The 12076-nt window shown below is 40.4% G+C and overlaps 2 protein-coding genes across 2 annotated transcripts; one reads left to right on the top strand and one right to left on the bottom strand.

The window, feature by feature from the left end:
* Positions 1–782: 782 nt before the first annotated feature.
* On the bottom strand, positions 783–5097 carry epdr1 (ependymin related 1). Its single transcript, XM_030752007.1, has 3 exons — positions 4796–5097; positions 3029–3237; positions 783–1474 (listed from the first exon to the last, which is right to left on the bottom strand). Exons 1-3 carry the CDS (start codon positions 5029–5031, stop codon positions 1281–1283), a joined length of 639 nt encoding a protein of 212 aa, XP_030607867.1. The 5' UTR covers positions 5032–5097; the 3' UTR covers positions 783–1280.
* Positions 5098–6657: 1560 nt separating this feature from the next.
* Positions 6658–12076, top strand: nol7 (nucleolar protein 7). Its single transcript, XM_030752002.1, has 8 exons — positions 6658–6863; positions 7473–7533; positions 7882–7937; positions 8023–8048; positions 8169–8241; positions 8980–9101; positions 10393–10470; positions 11569–12076. Exons 1-8 carry the CDS (start codon positions 6667–6669, stop codon positions 11640–11642), a joined length of 687 nt encoding a protein of 228 aa, XP_030607862.1. The 5' UTR covers positions 6658–6666; the 3' UTR covers positions 11643–12076.

Genomic DNA, 12076 nt, shown 5'->3' with positions numbered 1-12076 from the left:
GATGTTTTTCTTTCAAAAAAAATATTTTTTAAATCGATCTTTTCAATTCATTCCTGTATATTTGACCTGTATCTAAGAATCAGCCCTTGCGACTAATGACTCATTTTGCCAGATCAGGTCACATTTATGATTCTATAATGATAAAAAGTTGAGTACTGACTTTAAGGATCAGTCTGTAACGTCCACCCCTGACAGTTCCTCATGCACAAGGTTTCTTTTTGCAGCATAGTTGGAGCATCAAGAGTTCATGCATCACTATTTCTATTTCTGTATTTTGTAATTGATAAATCGACACGGAAACAACACAGTGACTACATTAAAGAGAAAAAAAAACTGTCATTAGAAATTCTGTATAAAATAAGGGAAGTAATTTACTGCTCAGGTATACATCCTTACATTTCTTATTGTGTGGTGCTGTGGGGGATAGATTTAAAATTGAAAGTAAAAAAAATTCATAGACAGATGAACCCCAAACTGGTAGTTTGGACTTGATAGGCTTTGAAAAGGGGAGCCGAGAGTCAGTTTGTTCTGGTGCAGCTGGCATGCTAACTGATCCTGACAGGTGAGATTTTATCAAATCAGCAAAACATTCTGATTCTACAGAACAGCAGACAAGACAAAGTCTGCAACCTCAACCAGCCCCTGTGATCAGTACAATTTACTCTCCACTGTTCTATTTGAAGATGTTAAAATTAAAAGTCTATGTTTTATTTTGTGTTTGTAAATAAAAAAAAATGTAATGGGATTAATTTTATTGCAAAAGGTTATCGTCAGACTCCGAGTGATGACACAAAAAATGATGTTTATTTGAAACAGCTGAAAGTGACAGGAAGTTACATCATGGAATTATTAAAGTGTTGTACTTAAATCCAGTTTTGAGGTTACTGTACCGAGTATTTCCATTCATGCTACTTTCATCATTTCAGACAGAAACAGCCTTTTTTCCCCACTGTATTTATCTGACAGTTTTAGCTGTGAGTACAGATGATGTTTCTCATCCAAGCATCCCAAATTTCACAGTGAAATCAAAGATTAAAAAATGAGCACAGGTTTCAACAGAACAGTAATTTTTAGTTCCCATAAATCATCTTAAAATCATTCAGATTTGATCTTCTGAGCTTTTGGACAGGCCTGACCCAAAGTCTGGGAACCCCTGGACTGTAGCAGTACAGATATTAAAATTTCAGCACACTACAGTAGTGAAAGAATAAACAAGGAAGCGTTTTAAGACCCAAACTGCAGTTTAGCTTCTAAGGTCAAAGGTGAGATGTGGTGAGGTCTCAGCACTTGAGGTTACCCATCCTCTCAGGCCGGGCCGATTGGCAGGTGCTCGGTGGGGTGAAGACATTGGGATCGGTGATTCCCAGCTGCAGGCTGAAGAAGCGGGTGGAGGTGGTGACACTGCTGTTCCTCGTGTAGGTCTCCTGCACTGGGTAGCAGTCCTTCATGGTGTAAATACCCACCCAGGTCTCATCTGGTGGAGAGACAAGGAGATGTTACTGCAGCTGAAATATCTGTTATCACCTGATGAGGTGCCGGTTCTGCCTCAGCGCCTTATGAGAAGTACGTCACCTTCAGACAAGGGTGTTGGGGTTACTGATGTTGGAAGAAAATCGTGCTGGGCTGCATCTGCAAATCATTGGAGAATTTGGAGCAACCCCTCCTAAAGCCACTGAAAACACTCATTTCTTTTATATTTTGCTCTTGAGGAACAAATTGTTTTGTAATATTTTAAGTGGTCTTGAGCAATTTTTCTCCAGGTTTTCTGAAGGTCTTTAAAAGTGTTTCTTTGGACATTGGCTGCTTTTACACTCATTTTCAGTCTAGTCCTTGTGGCCATTTTCAGAGGAAGCTACTTAACACTGATGTATGAATCATTCAAGCATAAAAAGGCAGCTAGCTCAAGGAATGAAGCAGTGTTGTCTAACAAAGAACCAACATTAAATTGTTTCTTTAGGCAAAAACATCATTTGTTTCAATTTCTTTACTTAAAGCTACAAAAGTGTCAAAGATAACACAGTTTGACAGGCATGAAATAGAGCTATTAGCCACATCTCAGCAGGGTGTGCAGTGTCCTTGAAAAATTTGAGGAAAGTCAGTATATTAAAATTAAAAAAACAAAATTGATGGAATTATGAACACAGAAAAGCACCATCAGATTTTGATCTACCACACAATACCATCTGGAAAGCATCTGATTGGCAGCGAATTAATTTTTCAGCACGACAATGATCCCAAACACAGACAATGCAGTAAAAGCATACCTAGATATTAAAACACACAATAAAGCCCTATCAGTCATGGACTGGCCTCCCCGGAGCCCTTCAGCATTACTGAAGCAGTGAACAGTGAACTGAACAAAAAGCAGCCAAGATCCAAAGAAGAGCTTCCAGAAGCCTGGAGAACTATTCCTAAAGACGATTTTCAAGCTCATTAGAATTGTACAAACTCAGTTTTTGCCTTATATGCTGAATTTCCATTTGTTTGCACCTATTTACCATTTTCCTAGCAAAATTATTATTATAAAGAAATGGCCCAAGACTTTTGCACAATACTGTGTACTAGTAATGCCAAGTAATAACTGGTTCTCAAACCAGACAAAATGTGGGCCAGTTCTCCAAAGACGGGATGTAAAATGGAAAAGAGTGGAAAAGAAGTAATTTAGACACTGCATTCACTCTCATAATTCAATAAAACCTGCCAGACATGAAAGAAGGAACCAGAGTGAAAGGATTCATTCTTATTATAAAGCAGCTGCATGATGTGCTGAATTTAGATCTGAATGAGTGAGGAGCAGCAACACAAACTGTAACCAGCTCCTCTGTATCCACCTCCACTGAGAGAAAGCAACGTTATGACAACTCATCTGAGAATTATTCAAAGTAGCTGCTGATTAGTTTTCTTTTTCTCAGGCAAATCACTGCTTTACAGTAATTAACCAGTATTTCCTCTAGCTTTTGACCAGCCTCGATCGTCATATTTCACCGGGCACAAAGCCGTGGGCGCGGCATTAAAAACTCAGACTTACGCTTGCGTGCCGGCTTCCTGTCCGACCACTCCTGAACCTCAATGTTGTCCCCGGGGCCGCCGATGAAGTACTGGTCCTCGAAGGTGGAGTTGTCAGGGATGTCGAAGGGATCCCAGGCTTCAGTCAGAGCGATCTTTGAGCATTCCTTCGTCTTCTGGTCAATCTGGAACATCACCATGCTCTGATACAAGTAGATGTACTCAAAAAACCTGAAACAAAGAAGTTAAAGAGGAGTTTGGAGGGGATTGTGAAGCTTGTATCGACAGTAAAAGTCTCACCAACAGAACTGAAAAATGAAGTCAATGTCAAAAACTGTAGTTCCTCAAATGTCCACTTGAAGCTGGCTCCAAAGGTGAGTCAGTCCCTGAAGACTCCCCATGTTCAACTGGGGAGTCCATGGGCAGTTTTGGTCACTATGGATAGTTTCCCCCTCCATAAGAGCTCTACAGAGGTGATTTGTTGATACCAGTGGGGTGTGGCTGCTTTAACTGGCAGGTGTTCAGCCGCAGGCATCTTTGCACTGATTAAGCAGTGATCGGAACACTTTATGGATGCAGCTTCCTAACCAAAGTTCCTAGCTCCATGTGATAACTTAACACTGCACACACTCATCCAAACGTGGTCACTCCTGGCTGCAGAAAACCTACCTGCCAGTGGCCAAAACGTACAACATTCAAATTGCAGAATCCAAAACCAGCGGCTAACATCGCAGTTCTCACTTCAAGTTCTCACGCACTGAAAATATGGGACACTTATTTGGGTAGACAGTTTGAAGTATTATGCATATTGATTTTAATTTGAATGGGCACCAGGATGTAAAAACTGCATGTATAGAATAAAACAGCACTTGAAACCCTTGATGCCGTTTAAACAAAATAAGGTTTTAAAGACTTCTTTCTCCCTGGAAGCTGCACCTGAACCACCATCAGCACTGTACGAGAATTTTCCACCAGATTTCAATTCAGGGTTTTTAAAGTATTGTTTGTCTGTCTTATGAAGTCTCTCTTTAAGTTTAATTACAGCACATAGCACATGAACATTTCCCTTCACACTGGATCTGAGACGATGAGGATGGTGGTGTCCACGTACTTTTGTCAGGCTGCTGTTCTTTGCTGTGCGCAGACCAAACAATCCAAAGTCGATAAGCAGGTTGCGTCCTTGTTTACCAGCCAGAGAATATTTCACAACTGCAAACTTTAGTCCAGGCTGAGGCTTTGTGTAACGCTGCAGCTGCAACTAACACAACTCAGTGTGCGCTGAAAAAAGGCAGCTGACAGAGAGGGTCGGGGTGTGTGTGTGTGTGTGTGAGTGGAGCAAATTCAAACAGTATTTAAGACCCTTTTTATAACACAGTCAAGTTTTGGGTTACCATTTTGTGAATAAAGCCTTTTAAAACAGAGCAGACTGTGTGTCTGGAATCATACCAGGTCTTTATCACTACTGCTAATCTTTATTTTATTTATTAATTATACTATAATTATATATAATTTTCTTCTTATTGTTATGAAAGATTAAAAAAAAAACTTTTTTATACAGTGAAGCTTTATAGTAATCAGTTCAAGCAACTTTTGGGTTGCCAGATTTGTAAAAAACAGTACAGTATTGTATTTCTGATGAGGTTATGGAGAAAAACAATACTGCAGATGAATATGAGCCGGGTTGGAGATTATTTACAGCTGCAGCTTGTTTTGCATTAAGTCCTCACTCTAACTGCGTGCAGCAGTAAAACGCACGCTCTTCAACAACGTGTTTATTTACTGGTCTCACCTCTGACATGGGGTGTGCTTCTTATGCTGCTGCAGGACTCGGATCCTCTGGTTCAGGCCATCGTAGGAGACGGCGGCTCGGCTGTTCCTGCCGGTGCTGTGGTCGTACACAACCCACCTTCCCTCCCACTGCAGCGGGGCGACGCAGGGCCCGTCCGCCCGGGACGCATCCAGCCGCGGGAGGCCGAAGACAGAGGCCCCAGCAGCGGCCACAAACACGAGCAGAAGTTGGTGCATCGTGCTTGGAGATCCCGGAGGTCCGTTAAATGATAACAGCTGCGGTGCTGGCTGGAATAAGGAGGACGGGTTTTCCTGTTGTACTTTCAAAGTAAAAGCACGAGTTACACTGGAGATAATTAACATTTTTCTCCAGATATTACAAAATAAAATAAAAAAAAATAAATAAAAAAAAACATAAAGATGAATCCATGAAGCTTGTTTCCGCCACTGTTTTTTTTTTTGTACATAAGTCACTTATTTTTTCAAAATTTCGACTTGGCTCTGCCTGATTTTTTTGCCCACACTATAAAACTTAACAGTATATCTTAATAAAAGAAGCAAGTTCATTTAACTTAATCTGCTGAAAAGTTGTAGCCACTCATTCCCATTGTGGGGATATTCGCCATCCCTGCGTAGCAGCACTTGCGTTTTACTTAGGTTACACAGTGAACAACTTTACTTGGCTAACTTAGCATAAGAGAAACACTCGACAACATCTTCTCCGTTGGCTGGCATTCTTCATGCTGCGTACTCAGCCGTTTATTCAAAAAACATATACAAGGTAGTGGTGCGCGTGGGCACCTGCATGGACACTGACGTCATCACATCATGCATGTCTAATTGGATGCTGATAAACATGGCTTTGCCCTATTAACAAAATATGCTTAACACCCATAAATTAAATAGAATTAAAAATGAATTGTTGAAGTCCTAACTCAGCTGTTTTGAGTACAATTAAATATGTTGAGCATTTTAAGTTGTGGTAATATAGTTCCAGTTGGTTCCACTGACTCATTTTCTTAAACACCATTTCATTTTTCATCTTTCAGTCATTGTTTCTATTTTAGTTTTTAAATAATCACATATCAAATATGTATACAGATAATTGTTAACGATCCCCCAAAGTGTAAAGATTTGATGTTTGTCAAAAGACAGAATAATTAATTAAATCAGTAACTGTTAAATAAGTTGATTCACAGAAAATTCACTATTTTAACAAATAATGTTTGTATAAGAACATTTGTAGATTTAAAATAAAGAGGCACTCATGAGCGCTTGGGTGGCTCAATGGAAGAGCAGGTGAACACGCATGCCACGTGGTGGTGCCGATGGCACAGGTTTGCATCCCGTCCTGCGTGACTTCGCTGTCTTCTATTCTAATCTGATGCAGATCCAGGACCAGGATGATAGCAGATGATCCCTGCCACTCTAACAACAGACTGATCTCCATGCTGCCATCAGGGAGACCCTTCTGAAAGGATGAATGAGGAGGAGCTTTTACCCTCAAACCATCAGACTAATGAGACTGCAACCTAAGCCCATCCCCACTACTCATTATCCACTCCTAGACTGCTAATTGGCTATTATTTAAAAATAAATAATTTCATTGCGTGTTATACTTGTATAACAGTATACTTGTGTTTGTGAAAAATAAACTGGAAGCTTGGATGGATGTTGGAAGACATTCTGCAAAAACGAATATAACTTTTTAAAAATACAAAATAAATAAAAAATACAAACTAATAAAACTTTTTATAATAGTATAAAGGGCGTTAATTCATTTATTTATATAGACTGTTTGTTTCCTGGGCTCCTCTTAATGCGGCTATTTCATTTTGCGTCACGGTGTGTGCGGCGCGGCCTGATGACATCATGCTAGCCAACATGGCGAAGAAACAACGTGGGAAAACGAGTTCGTCGTCAAAGACGGAGGACAGCGAAAAACGCACGGAGAGTTTCAGCTTGACTCTGGAGTCTAGCGACGATGAGGCGCCAGAGGAGGTGACCTTTGAAGACTCCAAAGCTGAAGCTCTGCGGACCATGAAACAGGCGCTGGACACGGCCAGAAGGTAGCTAGCAGCTAGCTAACCAGTGCAGAGACTGTTAGCTCAAACGCAATTCAAAATCTGTCGTATTTACGTGTCTCTCAGCCAGTGAACAGATTAAATTCATAGTAAGAGATTAAATTCATAGTAAGAGATTAGTTTGATTTGTACGTGGGCACGTTTCAAATCCGCAGCGCGAAGTTGAGCAAAAATTATGTCCACAACGTTTATATTTTTGGGTGCTATTTGAGTACGCTCACTGTGTCATGATGGACCGCGCACTCAAAGGCCTCTTTATTAGGCACACCTGTGCCATCAGTAACTGTTCTGCCATAAATTACAGCCGCGGTGACGTCAGGTATATTTTACCTCTGGGGTAACGTTTGAAGGTGGTGTTGTCCAGCACCACGAACGTATCAGTACGTTATTCCGAGGCGTTTGTCGGGTTTTGTAGTTTTTTCACACACGAGGGAGCAGAATTTAGTACAACACCATCACAGTATGTGATGACGTGATCAGTAACGACATGTCTCCTGCCTCATTGGTGTTCTTGCTTCTTAAAGAGAAGCTGTACCGTGGTATGTTTGTGCCGTGGTTATCCGTGAAACTGATGAAATGCTTTTGTGTTTGCAGAGAAAAGGAGCTGCTAAAAGAGAAGAGGAGGAAGAGACAGGAGCTCTTCCAGGAACAGAAGGTGTGCGCATGCACGTCACGTTTAAACAGTTTCAAATACTTCGAACCATGAAGATGAACATGTTTTGTACCAGTTTAAACTTTTTACTCAAAATGCAACACAACAAAAATAAAAGGTTCCTCTATCTGCCTGTCAGTGTGACCCTAATGCTGCACAAAAACAAACAAAAAATAGTTAAACAAATGGCAAAACAAAGGCATCAGATTGTTGGCATGCTGGTGTTGGCTCAGGTAGGAGTTGCTGGTGTGGTTCCAGACCCAGAGTGTTTTTGTTTCACCTTTTTTTTCTGTCAGTGTGTGAACCTGTAGTTTCAGACTGTCCACTGAATTAATGCAGTTTTTTCCACAGAAAAGAAAACTCTTATCGGCTGATGTGTTGGAGGAAATCGACTCGGCCCCTTCAAAGTAAGATTACTCATCTAAATCTTGGATTTTTCACCATTTTCTCCACCACTTCAATCAACACTCAAACCTGTTTTTTTTCCTCCAGGAAGCAGAAACAGTCTGTAGATGAAGGTAAAGAAGCTTTCTTAATAAATCCTTAAACATTTAGCTGATGCTGTTGAAAGGCTGGACCCTGCTGTGTGGAGCAGCAGAATGAGTTTCAGATCTGTGACTTAACCTGTCCTCACCCAGGTCAAGAGGAGGGAGAGGAAGACGGGAAGAAGAAGAAAAAGAAGAGGAGCGGGAAATTGGCAGATGCCCGAAAGTATGTCAATGTCGTTTTTCAATTATTTAAATTTAATTGAGTTTTTCATACACAGAGCAGACCCTCCAGGTTCTTTGTTACTGTTTAGTTAGCCTGTCAAACAGCTTGTGCATTAGACATTACCAGGAACAAATAGAAACAAAAATGTATGTAGTTTAAGACAAATTCTCAGAAACTATTAATTTTTTATGTAATTGAATGACTGCTTGCTCTTATTTTGAAAAAAGTCAGTCACTGTTGACCTGTTAGCCCCGGCCCATCCACATGAGTTTCTCTTCCCAATTCTGGAGATCCGGAGTTATTCTAACCAGAACAGGTTAATGTGCACAGAGCTCATCAAGATGAGAAAGCAGAATGAGGAAAACCATCTCCAGTTTTGGTGCACGATGGTGGAGCTGGAGTTCATTGGCAGGAGACGAGACTTGCTGAAGAAGCAGCTGATTATTTTTCTTTAATGTCATAAAGTTCTCTGCAAATAAAATTTTGGTAGATGAGAAACTTAAATTCATTGATGAAATTCTGTGTGCAACAAAATGAGCTCCTCTACTATATAATCTAAACCTGTTACTAAGCACTTCACTGCCTGCTGGACCCACTGATCAGAGTCAGCCTCTTGATTCTATGAAAGGACATGCTGGTGTTACTGAGGAATTACCAAACCGATCCTGACCATTACTCACTAAAATGAAGCTGATCAAACACCTTTCCTTTTTTTCCCTTCCTTAAATTCATGTTCAGTCTGAAGGGGAAGTACACGGTGACGACGACGAAGGAGCGAACATTGACGTCACTCCAGCAGCAGACGGCCTTGGAGTTCATCCAGTCCAGACTGTATGGACCGGGAACCTGCAGGACCACAAGTAAGCAGGCGCCATCGACACGGGTTCAAATACAATGCAGCGACATGAGAACGATGCTTTCCAGCCATTTGTGATGTCTGTGGAATGATTACGTTTGACAGCCTATTTTTAAACACAGGTTATGTCAGAGGACAAAAAGCTTCCAGCCTGGCCACCTCATATTTCCCTGAAAAAAATCCAGGGGGCGTGACATACTTCTTCATAGGAAAACTAACAGATTTTTAGCTTTCTACTGTTTCAAGCCTTTTCTGAGCAGCGTTTTCTGTGGAGCCATTTTCAAATGGCTATATCTCAAGAACTACTTCAGCTCTCTCATTCAAATATTTTTAGGTCAAATATCAGGAATATGGGATTTCAAAAGTGCAGCTGAAGTTCCAACATCAAATTCCGAGAGCTTTGATTTGCTTCAGTATTTGATAGCACAGCCTGCGATGCCATTTTTGATCTGTAGAAAGAACAAATTCAGAGATACAGGGTTGATATTTATAACACAGATTCCCCACATATGAGGTGTACTATATACCATAAAACTACTCTGATCAATCATCATGGAAGAAAGTATTTTCATGCAAGTTCATTGATATATTTAAAAACAAAGACACAATCTGACATTTGACCTTCCTAGAGAGATTTGGTGTCTGGTAGTAACACAATTAAGGTTTTGAAAATTTGATATTTTTTCATATGTTGACAGATTTTTGATAGAGAGCTGAAGTTTAACAGTGTGTCTCATGCACGGGGCTAAATGATGTGTCAACCATTGCCCCAGCGGTCTTCAGCTACAGAAATAATGGAACATGAAAATTGATGGAATGACCCAGAAGCTAAATCATGAAACATCATGTCCTGCTGCTGCAGTACAGATATTAAAGCTATAATAACCTACAGATGTAGGTAATGATTGAATGGTTTGTCACTCTAAAGTGGTTAAGTTTTGGGACATTTTGCCTTCTTCTGTTTTTATTAAAAAAAAAAAAAAAAAAAAAAAAAAGCACCATTTCCCGACTTGAGGAAATTTAATTATTGTCTCATATGTCAGATTGATGCCATATTTGATTATATTTAACACCTGCAAGCTACACTCTGTGGCAGTAGTCTGTAAAGACAATGATCTGTCTCAATTTGAGCTTTGCTACAGAGACGTCCCATCTCGTCTCGCTAAGAGGTGCTCGCTGTCCCGGGCTTCCTGCTGCAGAGACGGTGGCGACATTCGCAGCTTTCAGTCTTCAGACTTTCAGCCCCATCGTTCAGCTCAGTGTATTTATTACTCTTTGTGTTCGTCTGCTTTCAGATAATGAGATGCTGTCCCTCCAGAACAAGAAGGGGTGCAATAAAAGCGCTGCAGTGCAGTTTGTCAAGAAAGACTGGGGTACGTACAGCAGAATAAGATTTACGACTCCTGTTGCTGCAATGTGTTTTCCAAAGATAAGCTACAAAAACACAGTTGCAGAGAAATCTTTGAAAGAAATATTAAATATTGAGTCGGTTTTGTTTTGCTTTTTTTCACACTTGCATTGAAGATTTATTCAGTTATCCCAGAAATGTTAGTTAAAAAAAAAAAGAGATGGCACTCAAAGCCTGAATAAAAATCCCTGAAATGTGAGCTAGTCGTGTTTTTGCTGCATACATACAGGTGAGGTTCACGGCAGCTTCAGCCATGTGGTGGCGAACAGGTTTACTCATTAAAGCAGTAAAGATGTAGCTTTCTAAAAAATGATTTGCTTTCTGTATTCATAGTATGAACTGCCATGAAATTCTTTGTGGATAGAAGTATAATTTGTGAACAAAAAGAGCTTTTTCAACCTGGTAAGTTTGAGGTTTATCTTTTTTTTTTTTTTTTTTTTCTTTTTTTTTTTTATTAAATCACATTTGATCTTTGGTACCGTTTATGTTCTGGTGACCAATGAAATGGGCATCAAGATGCCTGAAGTAGCAGTACCTCCTTCAGTTAGGACTTTGGTCTCCCCGGCTAAAGCCAAAAACTGGCTGTACCCGTAAAACATTAAAAAATGAATCTAAAGCCCCAAGAAGGTTTTAGGTTACAGGCACACACGATGTTCATGCAGTTTCTTCGAAACGGTTTGTTAGGACGGGTCAAAACACGGTTGATTCTCTGCAGGCTTCACACACCTGGATTTTGGCAGTTTATCTTCTGGCAAATCCACCAAGATAATTAAAGCAAACCGGCTGTGCCTGATCACCATTTCAAACATCAGCTCAGCAAAGGGTCTGAATACTTACATTAGTGTAGACACCAAGGTGTTTAAAGGGTTAAATCCAGCTTAGTTTTCTCAAGGTTCTTCTAGGAATGACTAAAGAAAGCAGTGTCCATATCTTAAACCATCAACCTGTATTTAACATTATGTTCTGAACAGCTAGGTGTGGCGATTAGAGGGCGTAGGTTTGATTTGGAAAGCTGTGGGTTGTAAATCACTTTTTTAAAGCTCTCATTGGTCTGATCTTCCAGCCTCCAAGGAGAAAGTCAAAGCAGAGAAGCTGAAGAAGCGGTGGATCCACAAACAGCAGATTCCCTCCTCCTGATTGGGTGTAAGTCAGCGGTCCCTCTGGACAGCAGCCAGCGAGCAGACTTTTCCTCACAGCCGTTTGAAAGGACTCGAATCAGGGCTGTCAAACACCCGGGGGGGGGCACTGTTGAAGCTTCAGGATGGGAGAGCATACAGACTCTGAACTCATCACAAGGACTCAAGACTGCCAACAGGCTGTTCATCACTGCTTAACCTATAAATGGGGTTTTATTACATGAACTCAAAAGTTTGTAAGTTGCACCTGTTTTGTGAAGCTTTGTGTTTGAGGTGTTTTCAGACCTGAACCAGCCACATGGTCTTTTTGTTTTTCTGTAAAATATTCTGTTAAATGCTCATTGTAATCATTTCTCATATTTTTTAAATTACAAAATAAAAACCTGAACACCTCAGGGATGGTTTTATGACCAACAGGTGTTCTTTCATCTCAAA

Source organism: Archocentrus centrarchus, chromosome 17 (genome assembly GCF_007364275.1).
Source record: "Archocentrus centrarchus isolate MPI-CPG fArcCen1 chromosome 17, fArcCen1, whole genome shotgun sequence".
NCBI classification, from domain to species: Eukaryota; Metazoa; Chordata; class Actinopteri; order Cichliformes; family Cichlidae; genus Archocentrus; species Archocentrus centrarchus.
The sequence above is the reverse complement of the archived record's forward strand: the minus strand, read 5'-3'. Positions and strand labels throughout refer to the sequence as shown.